At 39.6% G+C, this 21,607-nt stretch overlaps 1 protein-coding gene across 1 annotated transcript in view; it reads left to right on the forward strand.

Annotated features, from left to right (window-relative positions):
- Ack (activated Cdc42 kinase) overlaps positions 1–21,607 on the forward strand; it is a 39,542-nt gene that overhangs the window by 12,881 nt on the left and 5,054 nt on the right. The window contains 10 exon segments of the mRNA XM_045750405.2: positions 393–531; positions 1,756–1,919; positions 6,402–6,559; positions 8,796–8,935; positions 10,821–10,940; positions 11,430–11,559; positions 11,862–12,034; positions 13,352–15,561; positions 15,563–15,688; positions 21,367–21,548. Of these exon segments, the coding sequence (XP_045606361.1) occupies positions 393–531; positions 1,756–1,919; positions 6,402–6,559; positions 8,796–8,935; positions 10,821–10,940; positions 11,430–11,559; positions 11,862–12,034; positions 13,352–15,561; positions 15,563–15,688; positions 21,367–21,548 (3,542 nt within the window).

The following is a 21,607-nucleotide window of genomic DNA, read 5'->3' on the forward strand; positions in this document are numbered from 1 at the left end:
GGCTTTATAAAATATATAATTACTCTCTCTACTAAGTAACCAATGTAACCTGTTGTTTATAAATAAAATAGCCTCTTGTTTATAAATAAATTATTATTATTACTATTATTATTACTAATTATTATTATTATTATTATTATTAGATGAAGATTCACAATATCGTGGCTGAAAATGTTGACCAAACCGCACACTAGAATTAGAGAGATGGCGACGCTTTGGTCCGTCCTGGGCCATTGTCAAGTTGATTGTGTCGTCGTCTCTTCAATTTGTAGTGTGTGGTTTGGTGATCATTATTATTATTATTATTATTATTATTATTATTATTATTATTATTATTATTATTATTATTATTATTATTATTTATTACTACTACTCTTGTTAAATTTCGTTAGCTAAAGATTGGTGACTTTGGTCTTATGCGGGCATTACCGCAACAAGAGGACTGCTATGTGATGACTGAACAGAAGAAAGTACCATTCCCTTGGTGTGCTCCAGAATCTCTCAAATCTAAGCAGTTTTCACATGCATCAGGTTAGTGTCATGACTTTTTATTCACTGAACATTATTAAAAAAAGTTTCTATAGCAAAGCCGTTTGGGTTGTTAATAAGTTAAGGCACTTCCTTCAACAGCCTATTAAAGTTTTTAAACTTTAATAGGCTGTTTAATAAACTTTAAAGTTTCTATTAAAGGTTAAATCCTGATATTAAAAATCAAATACCCTAATCTGTTATTTGTTTTTAATAATGGCCAATAGATAAATTTGATAGTACAGTTATTAGAAGTGATAGGCATAATTCTTGTGAGAAATAGAACTTCATTGGATCTGCATTTTCATTCAATAATTTAAGGATATTTGTATACATTACTATGTTTATTAATTAATCTTTTATGTAATACAAAGCTTTAAAATAGTTTACTATAACAACTTTTAAGGAGTTTTAGGGAATGATTGTTTTTTAAATATATATACTGTATGACCATTTTGAAAATGTTGACGCTAGGATTTTCATGTGGGTAGACAACATAGAGGACACGGCAATCCTCTAGTCTGATATTAATAGTCTTTCAGTAGGTCACAGAAAATATGATGAGTAATGAAGGTAAGTTCCAGTTAGTGCACTATGATAAAGACGAAAATATGAAAACAGAAACCCACAGTTGTCTCATGTGTCATCATGCAGGGTTTTTTGGATTATGAGTGGAGCTAATGTGCTCATCATTCTAATATAGAAGAGCCCCTTTGCCAGTATTTGCTGTAGGTGAGATGGCTCCCATGTGAGGCTTATTTATGAACAAATTTATGCTGCTCTGCCTGCCATTGAAGTTCACCGATTTCTTACCCATATCTTTATAGGACTCTATAGGTCAGTTTATATTTGGTACCACCTTTTAGGGGGGTTGACATAAGGCAGATTTTTTATAGTTAGTGTTGGTAGTTTGGATTTCCTTTGATGTACGTCTCATTGGAACCTGTTCTGAGCTTGAGAACCTGTTTGTCCCAAGACCCTTCTAAGTGTCTGTTATACTAGCCAAGTAACTCCCAATCAGTACCCTTATTTGTTACTGCAAAGGCACTGTATTATCTAATATATATATTTATGATTTTGTAGCATCGGTATTCTATATATTTTTGCCAGACTTCACCATGATTCTGACAATGTGCAGAGGATCACCATACCTTCATGAGTGGCAGCATAAATTAGCTGAGAAAGTCTTTTTCACAAATTCAAATCATAATGTTTTGTGTCGCCCAGATGTGTGGATGTATGGAGTGACGATGTGGGAAACGTTTACATTTGGAGAAGAACCTTGGGTTGGGTTAAATGGCCAGCAAATTTTAAAGAAAATTGATCAAGAAGGGGAACGTCTTTCCTGCCCACCAGCCTGTCCCAGTGATATGTATGACCTTCTTTTGCAGGTGAGTGAAAAATAGTACTGTACTTTCTCCATAATAAGAACAGTACTCTACTTGGATATTATACTGCATTTGAGAAACAGTTATGTCTATAACCAAAAGAAATGCCAATAGATGTTAGAATTCCATTGATTGTTATTTTTTTTAATGTTATGTTATTTTCATGATTACAAATAAATAAAGTGTAATGCATGCTCAGTAGTATGGACTAATTTGAACCAAAATTAGCTGGCCCATTTGAAAATTCTATTGCATGTGACTTTTGTTGAATTTTGCCTATACTGTATTTGTTTCTAACTCCTGTACTATATATTTTCTGGGAGAGCCCCCTCAGTAGCTCCCTGATGCTGCAACTTGGCAGTGACCAAGCTCTGGAGAAACACAACATGCCTCTAGACTCACGCATGTCTGTCGGGGACTAGGACCAGAATCTGTCCTACTTAAATAGGCAAAAGGGAGCATGGGGATAAAAAATCCCACAAACGTTGAGAAAACCCCCCACCAAAGGCAAAAGCACTCCAAAACAAGCAACTCCTGAGGAAAATATGTAAATACATATTTACATATGTAAAAATGTAACAATGCAAATATATATATTACCATAGCTAGACAACTGCCTCGATAGAGTTGCCCAGACTGTCTGTAATTACATAATAATCAGTATACATACGTAATTATAAGGGAATTTTATGCCATGATTACAGCATTGGCATAGTAAAATAATCATGAAATGATGGCAGGATATTTTCATGGGTTAAAGTACTGTACTGTAAACACCACTGCATTCATATACAGCTATTATATCCATATTAGCATCATTGCTGTGAATCCCAGACAGTAATAGTTTAAATCAATGTGCGATAACTGCATTACTTGGCGAATCAAAGTATGATAACTGAACTTCAAGGGTTAATTCTAGTACCTTGTTGCTTATTTCATCAATATTTGTGTATAATACTGTAACGTGTTAATTCTTATTTTGCAACATTCAGATGGAGCAACGCTGGCTCATACTGGCCTCTGGCCATTCTCTGTCAGTTCCAGTTCATTAGCTGCTTTGGCCCTTTTCACTTGATATGTATATATAAAAAATGAGCATTTCTCTCGTCCAAATTTCTGTTATTGTTTAGTGCTTTAGTCTTCCTAAAGTATTTTTCCATATCTTACCTTCTTTAGAAAGGTTCATTCTTATTGTTTACATTTCTCAATACTTCTCTGGCTTTATTTCCTTTAAAAAAGCACGTCTTTTATTTTCTAAGGATGGCATTTTTTTATTGTCATTCAGTATTTTTGTAATTCTCAAGTAGTCGGTTTAATTTTCCATTCTGCTTATTCCGTAAACATTCCTCATAATTTCAGTGATTATCTTTTCTTCTTATTTGTTTCTATATCCATGATATTATGTTTTTTCTTGGCTACAGAAAATTATTTCTGATTCTTTCATGTGATTTTTTTGCAGTCTGTGACTATTCTCTGTTGACTTCCTCACCGTATCTCTGATATCAACATTCATATTGATTTCCCAAACCGCCATCATCATCTGGTCTATTGCCCTTTTGTCTTCGGTTATTTGTGTATAGCTGCATTTCATTCTAGATTTATAATCTTCCAGCTCATGTACTGATTTTATTTTCTCGTTCATTCTCCCTATTGCAATATTTTCCTTGCTTCACTTCCCATTAATAAGTTCTTTCTTCTGAACTTTTATTGTAGCTACAGTAGGTACCTTTCAGTGCCATTTTTTTTTTTTTTTAGTTTTTAGTTAGCTCCTCAATTATTACATCTTGGCAAACAATTCTTTTCTCCAAATTCACCTGCGCTTATTATTTTGTTTTCATGTTATTTGGCTTTCACTCAAAATGCTGGCATCACAAAAACCCTCATATTCTGTCATTTCTATGCTTCTTTAGCTCTGCATCCTCCTGCAATTGGCATACCTCCTCAACAGATTGCTGCTTCAAGGACACTGACTCATCCATGGAATGATTTGGCTGCCCAACAGGAACAACTCTCTTTTGTCTGCAAATTTTTTGTCTTTTCTACCAATTATGTCCTACTGAATGACGTTAATGGGACATCACTAACATACTCTCAAATTCCTGCACCTTCGTCATTAGGTAAGATCTGGGCTGCAATCAGGAGATTTCTGATAAGCTTTCTGCAGGGGTGTGCTAATGAATCAGTCAGCTGGTGTGTTTGGGTGGGTTGGCTAGTGTGTGTTATAGTGGGCTTGGGGGTAGGTGTACCCATTTGGGGAGGGGTGTGTCTATGGGTATGATCGAGCTGTTAAGTTTGGCTGTGCAAGGGCAATGTCCATATGTGGTTAAGCTGGTGGATGGGTAGTCGCTCATGGGTGGGCTTGGGGTTATCTGTTTAACAGTGTAAGTACAGTGTAACCTTGCTAGTATGGACTAATTGGGAACGTTTCACCAAGAATTCTAGTTCTCTGATTATTTTTCAGTATTGGCAAGTCTGATTTTCTTACCCAAATTGTACATATAAACAACAAAATTTTATATAATTTTTTTTAAATATACTGAAAGGTAAAATGGTTAAAGAAAAAAACAAGAATATGGGAAATGGGATTTTGGGCTAGCCCCCCTCTTAGTAGTTTCTTTTAAGTCATCGCTAGCATGTTTAGGATATTGTGAAAGCACGAGGCTGCTGGTTACTATCTAGGAGTACTGGGGACAACAAGGACCTTTTCAAAACATTTTGGCTTCCTTCATTAGGGTGAGAACATCATTGTGATCAGAGATCAAACAACTACCAAGGTGACGCTCCTTGAAAAGACTGAGAGGCACATCAATACACTCAATCTTCCTTCAACTAATATTTGGCAACACCGATTGCTAAACTAAACTCTGAACACAGCAGTCGCCCACTAGACTAACCATGGGAGGTTGCCACAGTCATCTCTCCTTGCTTGTATGTGAATACTGTACATATAGTGTTCCTTACTGAAATTTCTGCCTCTAATTAGATACATTAACTGGGCACCGTATGGCCTTATTTGTTCACTTTGATGTCAAATATAGTTGAACTATTGCTTGTCACCAGGGATCCGTGGCCTTCTGTTTCTGGGGGTAGGGGGGATGGGGGGGGGGGAGTGATATTTGACTTGAATCCTTTGAGTGTGGTGGTGCCTTTCCCTCTGTCTTGATATCAGGCACTGAACTCGGCTCTTCCCTGGGGTCTTCATATTGAGCTTCCAAGACTGGAAGGAGCCTGAGGTGGGTTCTTGGATTCCTTTCAGCCTGTTAGACCTCTGCTTCCCTCTATAGAGGGATTTGATCCACTCTGTTGGGGGGTTTTCCTTATCTTCCTTTACTTTTGAACTTTTTTTCTTGGCTGCTTCTTCCCAGGTTTGCTTCTGGGGTCCCATTCAGTGTCCATGGTTGTGTTATGTTCTGGAGGATTCAGTTTTTGGTTAGGTCAGTTTTGCAGTTCCAAAACCATACTTCCCAGGGTCTTTGATCAGGTCTGCTTCCTCAAGTACTACACATTACGGTACATGAGTTTGCGGATGTTTGGCAGGCTTTTCAGGATGTTCCGCTTCTTCAGGCTTCTTTCTTTGGCTTCAATCTGACTGCTTCCCTGGTGATTCCTTTGCTGAACTGTGATGGGGGGAAGGGGTCACCTCCTTCCTCCTGATTTACTGCTGAACTTCTCATTATGCTCGACTTCTAGCTTCTCATGGCTTGATTTCCCTCACATATCACTTACAGGGTGTTTGTCATAGAGGGACCCACATTCTCATGGATGGTTTATCTTGTTTCCTTCCCATTTCCATAGAGTAGACCATTGACAAAGTGACCTTCCATTTTCTTTGATATTTTGTGTTTCCTTCAGGTGGTGGCTGGCTCAGCCTTGGTATCTGGCTCTTCTGACCCGATTTTTGTCATCATCTGTCTCATGCTGTCACCTCTTGTCACTCAGCTTTGATGGAGCTGCCCTTATTGGTGTACGGTGTCACTTCTTCCTCAGTACTGTTTCGCCTGTTGTCTTGGGCTTTTTCATCTCTGTTCAGTTCATGGTCCTCCTGAACCATCTTTATCTTCCAAGAGAGGTGTTGGGGTTTCTTTCCTCCTCTGTTTTTGTTCCTCGAGTCTGGGTTCCCATTCTTGAGGCTCTGTTTTTATTGACTATATTTTATCAAAAGGTTTGTGGCCTTTCAGCGCCTGACTGAGGGTCTGAGGATGTTGGATCCTCAAGCTCCTGTTGGTGACCAGCTGCAACTAGGGGGTTCAATCTAATTACTGAGTGAATCTTTTGTAGAGTTATTTACTTTTTGGGTGCTTGCTTTGGTGAGGGTGATCATAACACTTCCCTGCTCCCTGTGCTTCTGTGAAGCAGCAAGTTCTGGTTCTGGTCCTCAGTCGGCCATTCAGGACTCCTCACGCTGATGTGATTCAGTAGGGGGGTAATGTGAGTAATTTTCAGATCTGCAAAACTATTAATGAACTGGCATGCTTTTTTTTTCAGTGCTGGTCGCATGATCCCAATGAACGGCCAACTTTCTCCCAGATATATGAACATGTTGCAGCCATTATGCCTCATGTTATGAAAGCTATGCAGCCTTGGGATGAAGAAGGCAGATTGAAGGTGGAAGTGGATGATCTTATTGTAGTTATTGATGGCAGGTGAGGCTGAACACTTCTTGTTCTAGTTTAGATGTCTACAGTAAAGATTTTCCTATGTTCTTTATTTTTTATTTTTTATTTTGAAGCATTTGTACTTTTCCATCAGTTTTAATGCAATATCTTTGTAATTCCCTTCATATTGACTGTGTACTTAAACATTTATGATGGTAAAACAAAGGTTCTTTTTTGATATTGGCCATTATTGGCCATTAGTTATTTGTATAACTGTTTGAATTTATTATTGAGGTTTTTATGTCCATGGGAGTCTAACCCAACAAGTTTTAGTCCATTTTCTGGAATTTGAGAAATACAGTAAATCCTCACTAACGACCCTCGTTCTAATGCATTCCTTGGTCTGAACAAATTGTATTGAGTACAAATTGTTCAATGGAGCATATATATGTTTAAGTGAGGATTGCTCATCCAAGCTATTGCGGAGGCCGCACGTCAGGAGGTGGCTATATCATCATCCACGATCCATATCCCAAATTGTTCGCAAATGATCGCTCTGTCCTATGAACAGCCAAAATTCAATCACTTTATAATGCTGCTTTATTATGTGTGAATAGTGTTTGTTACCCTAAAGGAATCTTAGCACCTTGGTGGTCTGGCCTCTGCGGGTTCCTGAAGGTAACCTTTTCGAGCTTCCTGCACCACTCGCGAACCACTCGATAAGTTTTTTTTTTTTTAATAATTTTTCTCGGTTATTTGTTGTTTATAGCTTTAAATTTGGTGTCAAAATGTTTGCAAATAATTTGTCTAGAGAATAGATGCAAAAATGAAAGTGTATTTATAAATACACTTGTGCAGTATGTGTGTATTTATAGATACACAAATACAACTCCTTAAAAGGGAGCAGTAGAAGCAGTGAGTGATATACATGGGATCCTTGAACTCATTGGGGATTTTCTGGCCCTGCAGGAGAATAGTAACCCAACATGAAGCCCAGGCACTGGGATGCTACGCCAGACCTATATGATCGTATAGGCTGTTAATGACTAAGGCCATGCCCCCACTTTTTTTCCCACAGGAGAGGAAAGAGGGGGCATAGACTTAGTCCACATGTAGATCACCAACACATCCAATTCTGGGTCCCTAAACACCATAGGGGCTAACTCTGGGGCACCCAACCGATCATAATGCTGTGAACACCTTAGTCTAGCAAGAGTAGCTCTCGAAGCAGCAGTTGCCTAAATGGCAATTTTGCAACTGCAAATACAAGGAAAGGCAAATACAAGAAACAACAAGAGAAAAAAGACCTGGTAGTAGACATAATCCCAACACTAACAACAGATGATCATGTGAACAGGATAACATCAGCAGCATATGAGAAGTTAACAAACATAAGAATGTTGTTTAAGAATCTAAATAAAGAGGCTTTCAAGTCCCTAAACACTGCCTATGAGACTATTACTTGGGTGTGCAGCTGCAGCATGGAATCCACACCTTGTGAAGCATAAACAGAAACTTGAGAAAGTTCAGAGGTTTGCAACTAATTAGTACTAGAATTGAGAGACCTCAGCTATGAGGATAAATTGAGAGAACTTGGCCTCACATCTTTAGAGAGACGAATTGAAGGAGATATGATAACTATATACAAGATCTTGAGCAGGAATAGCCAAAGTGGATGAAGGAAGGCTATTTAAATGAAAAAGAGGTAGGACAAGGGTTAGAAAAGCTATAAGGAAGTTTTTGTTCCCAGTACGGGTTGTCGGCAAGTGGAATTCATTGAAGGAAGAAGTAGTTGAAGTCACTTCCATCCACAACTTTGAAAAGAAATATGCTGAAAATGTTAATGTGGAGAGAAGTAATTATTGGGCCAGGTATAAATGGTTAGGAGGCGAGGCATAAAGAGCTGAATCTCATTCCCCTGCAGCCAATGATAGATAAGCAGTAATAGGTAAGCAAATGCATTTATTTTTCCATATTATAATTTAATTTTCTGATTTTAGATTTTCCAGTATGCTTAAATTGATAAAGCGCTTTTATTTTCTTAAATCATGTTTATAGGTTTTTATTGTTATTGTAATTAACTTGTCTCATTACAGTATATTTAACACTTTTTCATAAAAGTGTAAAGAATTATTGGAGGCAGAATTAGGATTAGAATTTCAGTCACATTCTTCCATAAATAAAGTGTTCCAGAAAGTAAGAGTCCAAAATGTATCTATACAGTACTAGCACTGTTTACTTTTATTGCTTGTGCTGCATGTAAATTTAAGTATTAATTTTACAGTTCTGAAAATTACTGGTGGAAAGGTCAGAACCAGAGAACCTTTGAGGTAGGGGATTTTGCACGCTGCATTGCTGATCCCCAGAGACGTTTAGCAAATCAAGACATAAGCACACCTCTCCAGAACTCTTTCATTCATACAGGTATCTATATATATTTTCCAAAGTTTATGTTCGGTGCTTCAAAAGATTAATATATTGCGCAGTGAAAGAAAAGTTTAATTCTCTTGCTGAAACATTATCAGGTACGAGACTGATGGAAGAAGTATGATTACAGGTTAATGGCATGTAAGGATAAAATACAAGTAAGTATAGTTAAGTTGCTAAAATCCTAATGCTTCGATTTGAGGGAATTTATATTTTTTGGTAACCAGTGTGCAGGATATCTCCTACTCAAGTAATCTCACTTTCCTTTACTTAATACAATTTTTTGGCTGACTCCTCAGTAGCTTCCCAGTGCATTAGGCTCTGGTGCTACAGAGACTACCTTAATGCTACCAGGACTCTGGACTTGCACTGGTTAAATGAACACAAACAATATACTGTACATGGATCAAGGGATTCACTAAAGCTAGCTCGTGGTTCGCTAGTACCGATCGTCGCCAACAGGCACCCCGAGCCCACCTGCAACTGGCTCCCCTGGTCAGTTCTGTTGATGTTTTGGAGAAAGGTTCTCCATCGGCTCCATTGGGAGCCGGTCGGCCAAGCGGACAGCACGCTGGATTTGTGATCCTATGGTCCCGGGTTCAATCCCGGGCGCCGGCGAGAAACAATGGGCAGAGTTTCTTTCACCCTATGTCCCTGTTACCTAGCAGTAAAATAGGCACCTGGGTGTTAGTCAGCTGTCACGGGCTGCTTCCTGGGGATGGAGGCCCGGTCGAGGACCGGGCCGCGGGGACACTAAAGCCCCGAAATCATCTCAAGATAATCTCAAGATATCCATAACATTGAGAATTCTCCAGTAGTGCTCCAGTCCTCCAGCTCTGGAGGATTGGGGCATTCATCATTATTGGAGCTCTACTAACACCTTAAAATGTAAAATAGTAAATAGTGACAGCATTCTTGATGTGCTGCATATAGGTTTTACTTTGTGCTTCTTTGAAGTTAGTGATGAGGTGCACTGCATTGTATTTACTTGAAAACTGTTGAGATTTCTTTGTGCACTATTAATCCAAATTTGATATTAAAATTCTCCAACAATGTTGGATATTTGTCCACATATTGTGGGAGATCTATCAAGTAGCATACAAAGCTGCTCACTTTGTGGACATACATCATCTGCCTTGGAAACAGAAAGTGTAAATTTCTCTATAGTGAAGATGTGCATAGACAATATTGATGACATTTCCTAAGGTTGTTGACATATTTGGTCAATACCTGTCATTTGTGCAGGAGAGATCTAGCTTGTTTTGTAATAAATTTACAATTTATTATGTAATAAAATTCATCTTCAAAATTCTTGATTTCAAGAATGATTTATGCTAGGGAAATTGAAGTGTTCTCTGCAATTAATACCATAATTCACTGACAATTTCACAGTTCGTTTATATTTAATCCTACTGTCACTCAAACTTAACCTTTCCCACATGTTCGCATATCCTTGTGAATATTGTATTGTTATTACTGTGTTTCCACTGTATATCAACTGAGCTTGTTACTTTAGAATTGTATTAATCCCTGCTATTATTGATACTATGGCTCCTTCCGTTGAAGTTAACTCTAACTGGAGAAGGAATTTCTGTAGTCCTTCTATTTCTGTAACTTCTGTTTGCTTCTCTCTCTCCACTTAAAATGCAAGCTTCTAATTCACTAGTTAAGGTAAAAAAAATATTTTGTTTTTCTTATTGTGGTTCAGGCATAAGTGATGTTTGTTAATGTAAAATTTCAATCAGGGAATTAAAATTAAATCTTCTTCCGACCATATTCTGTTTTATATCTAAAATAATTTAAATGGAAAATAAGTATTTGCAATATTGTATAAATTTCTTCTTTCATAATTATATTAATTCTGTTAATTTTGTCCTTATAGGTCATGGAGGAATAAGGGGAAAAACGTGGGGTAGTCCAGCCTTTATTGATGATATGTATCTCAGGAACCCTATGGAGCCCCCAGATAAACTTGGGAAGCCCATGTCACCTCGAAGAGTCAGTAAGTACAATAAATACTAGTATTTAATGTCCTTACCACGCTATGTTATTAAAGCACATAATAACCCCATGCAATGAACACTGTTATTCTGTAGTTGGGACTCTTACTGGACCATAATTTTTACAGACAAGAAAGAGTTTTGATCAAATGATTTTTGTTGTAGCTGGGTTCCTCTGTACTTAAATTCAGCAATCAAGTTGATTATATTTTGTAGTTATAGACTCTACAAATGATACAAGTATTTATTTTTGGTGAGACCATTAACTGAACATAAAAAAATAGAAATAAAATTGACAAAATCAAGCCTATTCAAGGATAGGAAATGAGAAAAATGGTTTGATATGTTTGCGAGAGATGGAAATTTAACTGAGCTCAGAAAATGTAATGGGCGATTATTATAGATATTCCATTTAACCAAATGCTTTGGTAACAACAAACTGGAAGTATTGGTCAGTAATGCATTACAAATAAGACTGCATCTTTTTACAGAATACCAGTCCCTGCGGCTTAAGCAAAGTCATCGGCGGCAGTTTAACTACAACCGTTTAGTAAATGAGAAGTGGCCAGATGATGTACCAAGAGCACATACTCTGAAGTCTCAGAAAAAAAATTATGGAAAGTTAGTATATTGAGGAAATTGATGACAAGAGAAAGTTGAAAATATAACCTAATTCATATAGTATTTTTTAAGCACAAATTTTATTCAATTTCCTCTAAAGAATTCATCTATTTTAAAATATTCGTTTACATTTCATATTTTATGTCATGTTTGCAAGTACATTAATATAATATGAAACTAATCACCATTTATTAATCAAATCCTCATTTTAGAAATACAGTGCCTATTTTATTAAATCTATGTGAACATTCTTGTGGGCATTTTACTATCACACTTCATCTGAGTAAAATATTTATCTACAGAGATGAGCCTTTGATAGATCTGTCAGAGGCTGGCCGACAGAGGTCACATTCTGTTACAGATCTACGAGCTAGCGACTCTTCAGAAGTCACTAGTCAGTTAAGGGGTAGTGTGTCCTCCCTCATTGACTTGCCAGTGCCAACCGCCTTTCCAGTGTATGGAAATATAAACCCTGGTGAGTTTGGCTCGTTATGTGTGTGATTACAAATTTTGTTCAGGTATTATCTTTAGTTGGCAATTGGTATAGTATATTATAGGTATTTTGACATTCCCATAATAAGTGCATGAAAACCACAGCAAGTCAGTAGTGTTACTACTCTGCCTGTTAATAGTGTTCATTTATTTACAGGCAGATTTATTTATTGTTCATTTAAACTGTACGTCAAAACTGTATTAATACTTTAATAGTAGTTCTTTAATGTTGTATGTATCAATGTTTGTGATGCAATTACTTGGTGATTGATGTACAGTACTGTATTTAAACATTGCCTATATCAATTTCCTAACTTAAAATCCATGTCAATACATTTTGTTTATGCTGTATTTATCCTTTACTTGACAGACCAACTCTGTACATTACACTGAAGAACTCATATAAATAATGTCAACTCTTGGTTTTATGCACAGATGCACTCCAAAAACCCTGCATACAGTCTAATTGCATTCATTTACTTTAAGGAACTTATGGAAGAAGCAAAATCTTTCTAAATACAGTATTACTAATTTTATTTTTTAAATATGAAAATAATGTACTGTATATACAGTAATATTGTAGTTTATTTTATTACTAGATCTGAGAAGCCTTTAATATTTTGCTGCCTGAAATGAGTCATCCACATGTAATGTACATGTGTTGAGAGGCTATAGTAGTTTTTTTCTATGTAAACTGTGACCTTTGCTTCTTTCAACATGATACTGAAGTGAGCTGCAGAGTTAACACAAATGATTAAATTTAAATCAGGAAACCTTGTGCTGATTGATCATAAGTCAGCCCCCAGCCTCCTTTCTCTCTGTTGAGGGGGGGGAGTCAGATTCTCTTCCTGGTCCTTGGTAGATGCTTGTGACTCAAAAGGTCCTGGTGTAGTATTAAGTTTAGGAGCTAACCAGGTGGATAGCTTGGGAAGCCGCTGAATGGACCCAATAGAAAGGGACTTTTCGGTACATCAGTACTGTATTTTTGCTAAAGGTGATACTATATATCTGACTTCTGGTGATTGATGCCTGGTTTGTCTGACTGAGGGTTCATCATACTCGTCTTGTCACTGTGGTGAGGTGTTCTATGTGTGTGCGCCACATGGACTGTTTGGGTAGACACTTTGTAAATCCTGTTTCCCTGGTCACTTATTCTAAAGTTCATTTGTCTGAAGTCTAATTTTCTTTCCAATGGTCAAAGTTGTTATTATTTAATGACAGTTTTGCTAGTATAGTACTGCATCATGCTTAAACCCCCTTGGAATGTTAAGGATCATTTTTAATACAAGTTTCTTTGCAGTAATTGGTGACCAAGATCAACCTACATACGAAAATGTAAGCAGTACGTCACTTAATGTTGCCTCTGGAATGGCCCAGCAACCTCTTAGAGTACCTATCCGTCCCTGCCCAAGCCCACCCATCCACCAACTACAAAAAAAGCAACAAAATATGCCTCAAACTCATAACCAACAAAGTAGCCATCTAGAAAATAGACTCCAGAATTGTGTTAATTATGAAGAAGATTTACAGTCTCAAAATATTGGAAGTCATGAACACCCAGAACAGTATCGGCATCATCGGCAAGCCCCACCTGTACCCACTATCTATTCAAATTCTTTTGGGGATTCTGAAGATTATTGTGATAATTATGATGATTTTGATGACTCGGAGTGGGATGATGATGTAGTATGTGTGGATGATGACACACATTCAGCAGAGAACAATATAGCCATTGGATCACTTGACCAGTGCCCAAGCAGTGATAATGTGTGCTATACTAACGATAAAAATAGTGAAAAGAATGATCGAACTGTTAATGAGATGAGTAATTGCAGTAGAAATTATTCTAACACAAGCGAAGCGTCTGACCCATTTGACACATCTCATGTCAGATGTTACGACGAGCCACCATTTGAGTCTCCAGATAATAGTTGCAGCACTAATAACTCTCCTTGCCAAAGTGTATTACGAGGCTCATTGTCTGATACTCCAATGGTGAACATGTCTGCCAATATTTCTCCATTATCAGAGAGCCAACCTGACTCCTTGACAAATAATTCTCTACTAGATAATTCAGTGCTTAGTTCTTCACCAAGTAGAGTCACACTAAGTCAGTCTCCTGTTATAGAGAGTTTGCCCACGTGTACCTCAAAAGCTTCAGTGCCTTTATCAGTTTGTCCAAGCTCAAATTCTATTGGTATTTCATCTACAGTGGGAATGTCCCATAACTTACAAGCAGTAAAATCACTCCATAATTCTTTCCCAAGTAGTTCATCTCAGTCAGGCAACATGACTGTTTCAACACAAGTCTTTCCATTGATAAGTAACAATCTGAGCTCACCAAGTTCCCATTTGGTTCAGGGCATTCAAGAAAGTAGTTGTATGAAAGATTTGAATGCACAAATTAGTAATATGTGGATCAGTTCCATTTCTCAGTCGCCTCCAAGTTCAAACTTGTTACCAATCTCTCTCACACAAGGAACATTATCACCACGGGTTGAACAAAGTCACACTTCCACTTCATTTGCATCACCGCCGTCCTCAATGTGGATTAATCAGCAAATGTTGCATAGTAACCAGGGTAGACAGGCAGCATTTCCTCACACTTCTACTACCAGAGAGTCTTTGTTATACCCTACCCAGATATCCACATTGCCTTCAGTATCAACGCATAATGCTCAACTTGCTCTCCCAGCACCATTAACTCCAACTACAGCCACACTACCAAGACTCGATCCTGCTTTCATTGCTGAGTTAGAAAAATCACTTGGAAAAGATCAGGCCTCAGCAAACACCTTTACTGGTAAAGACAAAAAAGTTAACAATTCTTCAAGAAATTCTGTTACTTCAAGTTTTACTGCATCTTGCCAAAGTGATAGACAACAGTCATCTCAGAATATCCAAGTGCCAGCTCTGCTCCCTCTACAACAAACACCTGTATCAAGACAAACAAGTTTAGCAGTTGCAGTCACGTCTGTGAATGAGTGTCAGAACAAATTTAAACCACATACCAGTGTTCAGTTACAACCAGTTAGCAACAACAGTGCCTTCTCTGATTTAGATGTTCTTACTTCATCAAAAACATTAGGTGTGTTGCCTCAGCAGATAGTAGACACTGGGCAGTTTTTCCCCAAAACTGCTCATGTACGACCATTCATTCAATACTCTCCAACTTCAACATCCAACCAAAGAAGCATCACTGCTGGAAGCCTGGGGAACCATTCTCAGGTACCAGGTACTACAGGAAGCCTCATCCAACAGAGCAGTACAATTTCTACAGCTTCGGTACACACACCATCCTCGGGTAAACCACTAGGTGAGGTCAGAAATATTGATGAAAGATGGTCAAGTCAGTTTGGAGATCTGAGAACCTCAAGTGCAGTTTCCAGTTTAAGTAGCATATCCCCCAGTTTCCAGATGAGTTATAGCAGCCAACCACCTCAGCAGCAGGTGCAATTTACCCAGAAAAGTTCAGCCACCTCTGTTTCTTCTGTGCACCCATGGTGCGAATCAGCAACATCAAAGTTACCAGCATCAACAACAACAACAACAACAACAAAGTGGACTTACACTCCAGAGCTCTGTGCTACAACCGACAGTTGTTCTTAGTCCACAGCTGACTGTTAACTACAACCAGGTTAGTGATTTATATTGGTGCCTATTATTAATTAATAATTACTTAAAAAATGGTAAGTAATTTAAGCAATTTATATAATTATTTAGAGGTAAGGTGGCATGTGAGTGTGTAATGGCATGCGAGTGGGCTTTAATAGTAAACAAAATTTTCCTTACCACTTGCTCCACTTCAAATTAACACTTGAAGAGAAGATATCACCATGTGTTAGTCCAGTGAAATTCTGCTATCATATGACAATTTAAGTTTTCTTTCAATATATGAATATTGATGTTACTCAAATGGATCCAGTTGATCAATATTGTGTGCCAGCTGTCATGGAAAACAACAAAATAATTTGAAGAGTCAGACGTTCTTCAGCTCCTGGTCTCCCATCATCATATGATCATAGCACTTTCCTAGGCCAACATAATGCTGTTACTGTATAAAATTACTACTTTTCTGTGGAGAGCCCCGTCAGCTCCCTGGAGCTATCGGACTGATATTAGCTATATTAGTCTGGGGCTTCAGTCGATTGGAGTTCTGCCTACCGGGGACCATGAGCAAGAACCTGGACCCCCCCCCTCTTCTCAGAGAGGTGCAGGGAGCAATGGCCCAAGGAAACCCCACTGTTTTTGGGAGTAATCCCTCTACCATTGACCGGGGTTAGGCAACCAGAAAGATAGGCATCCCAAAACAACCACCACCTGATAGAAAATTGCAACCTAAGACCAAACAGAGACTCAGATTACCCCCCCCCCCCCCCAAAAAAAAAAAAAAAAAAAAAGGAAACAAGCAAACGTCAAACAGCCCGGCGTGCTGCTTGTTCACACAGCTTCCCCCCCCCCCTTCCCCGGAGAGGGAGGAGGGAACCCCGGATTCCCGTGCCCTCAGCCCACTCCTCAGTTCAAAGACTGAAGCCCACTGGGGCGGTTGTCGACTCTGGCCTCAGTTTCCTGCCAGGAATTTGTGCCCTTGTGGTGTTGCCTGCTGAGTGTTAGCAGCTTTCCAGAGGGGATCTTGGGTTGTTGATGCTTGCTTGGTCGGGCCGTGGGTGCATCATGTGTTATGTATGATTGCGGCTTGAGGTTATCTTGAGATGATTTCGGGGCTTTTTTTAGTGTCCCTGTGGCCCGGTCCTCGACCAGGACCTCCACCCCCCAGGAAGCAGCCCGTGACAGCTGACTAACACCCAGGTACCTATTTTACTGCTAGGTAACAGGGGCATAGGGTGAAAGAAACTCTGCCCATTGTTTCTCGCCAGCGCCTGGGATCGAACCCAGGACCACAGGATCACAAGTCCAGCGTGCTGTCCGCTCGGCCGATCGGCTCCCCATTACCTGCGCTCCACGGTCTCTGTACCCGGAGATGGTTGACCCAGTCTTCCTTGTTCCCTGTTCCAGGACTCGGGGTCTCTCAGGTTGTCCTCTGGGTTAATCGGTCCAACCAGCCTGTGGTCTATCCTCGTGCCCTGTGATGTTCATAAGTTTGGTGCTTTACCTGCCATCTTTGGTGACATGTTTTGGGCAGCCATATGGGTACGGGGATTTTAGAGGTTGAACTGGGTCCTGGCATCCCTGTTGCCTGGTCACCGCTGGTCACCGTTTCTGGCCCTAGTGGGGACGGTGTATCTTTAGGTTGCAGGCTGCAGCCTATTGTCTCAACTTCGAGTTGAGGTGCGAGTGGCGGCCGCCTCCTGGGTTAGTCCCTCTTTTCCTTATCTTTGGTTAGGTAGCTCTGGGGAGCTGTAGGGGCTCCCCCACAGAAAACCCGCGTTGAATGTAATGAAACGGCATTTTCTGGGTGAACTCCCAGAGGCTCCCCAACACCCTCCCTCCCTCCCTCCCTCCCTCTGGTCAGCGGTTTTTGTGTGTTTCTTGATGCTCAGACTTTGAACTGATAGCTGGAGCAGCCGGCACATGGGAGGGGGGGCTGTGCGGACGATTAATGAGACGGCGTTGGTGATGTTTGCTTGTTTGCTTGTTTTAGTTTGGGAGTTCTGCCTCCGTTTGGCTTTTAGGTAGCAATTTTTACCATGTGGGGTTTGTTTTGTTACGCCTACCTTTCTGGGTGCCAACCCCGGTCGATGGCAGACATGGAATGTTTCCAAACACATGGGGGTTTCCATAGGCCATTGCTCCCCTAGTGCCTTTGATGAGGGCCAGGTTCTGGCTCAGGGCCCCAGGTAGGCAAAAGATGTCCAATCGACTGATGCCATGGTCTAATACATACATATCAGCCCAGTAAGCTCCGGGGAGCTTCCGGAACTCACCCAGAAAATAGTGTTTCATTACATTCAATCCCTTTTTTTTTATTGACCCAGCTCCTCTTCACTTTCCTCACTAATTTCTTCATGTTCTGCACAGGATATTCTGCAAGCTGGTTTAGTACCTATCAGTATAGCCATACTTCATGCACATACTGTATATGTAACTCCACACACACACACTCATATTCACATGCATGTACACAACATTCATATGACTCAAATTAAAATACAGTGTGACAGACAAATTCTTAGTGAAATACACTATAGTGCTCACTCCACCAATCTGTCCTTGGTAAACCGGCCCAACTCTTCTGAAAAAATATACATATTTCATATGGTTTCAAAGATTTTACTATTCCTGGATTTAGTAATAAATATAAATTAAAATAACTTATTCAAATGTGGAAAGTATTTATTTCATTGAATATCTGATAAAAATAGTATAATAGTTGGTTTATAACTTTTCTTGGGAGGAGCTTCTCTGGAGGCTCACTGGTGTTTATCTACCTGGATACTTCCACCCAATTTAATCCATGCCAGAGCCCTCTTAAGTCATATAACCCTACTGAGGGACCAGAGGCAAACAACCTGGCTGCCTTTAACAAGACACAGGGAATTTCTTTGGGGGAAATTTTCTTCACCAAAGGGTTGGGTAAAGATGGGGAAGAAAGAAGGATGGGGGTTGAAATTCTGGAAGGGAATGGAAAGTGAGGAGGATGGAAAGTTTGGTTTCCTGTCCACCTTAGATTGGATCACTGTGATTGGTAGTGATGTCGTTGGTGAGTTGAGTTCTTGTTAGTTGACAGGTGGTATGGTCTCTTAGGGGAGTGATGGTAAGGCATTTTTGCTTTGTTTAGGTGTTGTGCTTCATTTTTCTTGTGTTCAGCTGTTCACCCTTCTTTGCTGTCTGAGATTGACTCCTCATTATTATGGAGCTGGTGAGTGAGTAATAAACTAGATCAATGATTTCCAGGTCAAGTATGTCAGTATTGCAGGCTAGGTGAACTGGCTCTGCTTCGATGACCCATCTGATGGGTCAGCCTTTTTGATTTGCACTCATTCCATGATACCCCTGCCCCTCCCCCTACCTCCAGGTTGGTCAATTTGTCATTAGGTTGTTCATCAGCTCCAAAACCGACTAGGGCAGCTGGCCGAGAGTTGGGACCAGACCACATAGTGATGGTAATTGGTAATAATGAGTTTTGAGCTAGCTTGAATAAATCGCTTGTTCTGGGTGAATCATATGTGGAATTGTTTGACAGTTTCAAGGTTTTATTTTCTATGAACCCTCAAGTTGTCTGTAAAACTCTGCCGACATTCTGGAAGCTGTTTCTGCTAGGATGGCAGAAATCACCCCAGCAAGTTTCTGCAAGTTTCAGCAAAACCACCCCCTGTGTCTTACTTCCTGTGTCTCTTGAGGGAAGAAAGTGGGGCTAGGTTCTGGCTCTGGGGCCCTGGGACCAGATTAACGAAGCAGTTATGCAAGCACTTACGAACCTGTCCATCTTTTCTCAATCTTTGGCGACTTTGTTTACAGCTATTAAACAGTTAATGGGCTCCGAAGCACCAGGAGGCTGTTTATAACAATAACAACAGTTGAATGTCAAGTTTTCATGCTTGTAAACTGGTTAATAAATGTAACCAAAGTCGTCAAAGATTGAGGAAAGATCTACATGTTCGTAAGTGCTTGCGTAACTGCTTCGTGAATCTGGCCCCTGGTAAGCCAAATAGAACTTCCATGGCTGATGTGATCTTTTAGTATGGAGTGATCTCAGCACAATAGCTTAAGGGAGCCACCAGGGTTCCTCCAGCAAAAGGCATTACATTACAATCCATGCTGGGTTGTTAAAGGCTTTTTCTTTGTTGGCCCTTGCTTCCAGTTGTACGGTGCAGGATCTTCATGCTCTTCTCCAAAAGTGTGGATTTTGGTTTTCGACCCTCTTGGGTGATTTCTTCGTCTGCAGCCTACTTGTTTTCTGGCCGAGTAGCTAGTTGGCTTCTGATGGTCCTATAGTTATTACTTCTTGATTCATTGATTACTTATCCTTATCCTTGTTTCTTTGTTTCAAGGCTTGTTTGTCTTGGGTTGTCAACAATGTTGTACACTGTAACCAGCATTCAGTCTATCCTCGGGCCCGTGAGGATATTGACATTCATTAGTTTGCAGCTTGCGCCACTGTCCTCTAATATGTCGTGTGTTGATTTCTGGGCTCGGGTTTTGGAGGTCTACTTGAGTCCTGCAACCCGTTCTCGCAAATTTAATAAGTCAATATTGACTTATTAAATATGTGCATAGGTGACATACTTAACATAATAGATACCCTTAAAAAGATTCATAGAAAACACCGACCTTACCTAACCTTGTTAGTATCTTAAGATAAGCATCTTATTGCTTCGTAATTACAATTATTACCTAACCTATAATAGGTATAGGTTAAGTAATAATTGTAATTACGAAGCAATAAGATGCTTATCTTAAGATACTAACAAGGTTAGGTAAGGTCGGTGTTTTCTATGAATCTTTTTAGGGGTATCTATTATGTTTAGTATATCACCTATGCATGTAGTTAATAAGTCAATATTGACTTTACGAATTTGCGAGAACGGGTCAAGTCCTGACAGCTTGTTACCTGGTCTCTTACAGGCTTGTGTTTTCCTTGGTAGGGTTCCAATTCTGGACTACACCTTCAAGAGGTTGATCTTTGAAAATAGGACACATTTTCCCCTGGTGTGTCCTGTTTTCTGTAGTTAGCCACTGAGAACCACTGTTTAGTCTTTCTAGAAAACCAGCATTGAATGTAATGAAACACCTATTTCTAAGTATCCACCGAGGCCTTGATGGATCACAAGACCTAACAGATGTGTTGGTTGGCTTCTGTTCTGTTCATTATTGAGGGTTGTTGATAGGAGCTAGCAGCTGCTGCAACCTAACTGCTGAGTAGATAGTTTGTGAAGTACTGTAATTTGTTGCATTTTATTTACCTTCTGTGAATCTTGCAGTTGTCTGTTTTGTTTGCTTCCTTCTGATTTTGGTAGTTTGATTCTTCACTGAGAATGATCATGATTTCCCCTGCTCTCCATGCCTCATTGAGGAAGTCAAACTTTGGCCTTCTCATTCCCAGTTGGTTATTAATGACTTGTAAGGGCTGATGTGACTTTATAAGTGTGAATCTATCTCAGGCTCAGGCCATCAACAGGGAGCCACTGAGTCCTCCTCCCAGAAAGAGGCACTTCATTACATTCAGTTCATTTTTTTTTATAGTTGGGTAGCATTTAGTTAAAATAAGCTAAAGAATAAAATTCCTGTTGTGACCTATGACACTTTATATGATACTGTACTGCATTTTTTTTAAAAGCCTGCTTGATTCATCTTTAACCTATTTGCTTGCATCTTACTGTGTCTTCTTTCCAACACTTGGGTCCTGGCTTGCAGATGGTGTGTGGTGGTGGGAGCAGTAGTAGGGGTGATGTTGCCTCTGGGGCAGAGGTTCTAGTTTGCCGTGTTGCTGCTGTTGTGCCCGGGACTTCTGAGGCTGCTGCTCGCCAGGCACTGCACATAGCCAGTGGTGATTACCAGGGTGCTGTGCGCTTCCTCAAGATTGAGAAGCTTTACAGGTCAGGTTAACAGCTTGGCAAGTGCTTGCTTTTGTAATTAGATGCTTATACTGTTTTGA

The sequence above is a fragment of the Procambarus clarkii genome, chromosome 49 (genome assembly GCF_040958095.1).
Source record: "Procambarus clarkii isolate CNS0578487 chromosome 49, FALCON_Pclarkii_2.0, whole genome shotgun sequence".
In the NCBI taxonomy this organism is placed as follows: domain Eukaryota; kingdom Metazoa; phylum Arthropoda; class Malacostraca; order Decapoda; family Cambaridae; genus Procambarus; species Procambarus clarkii.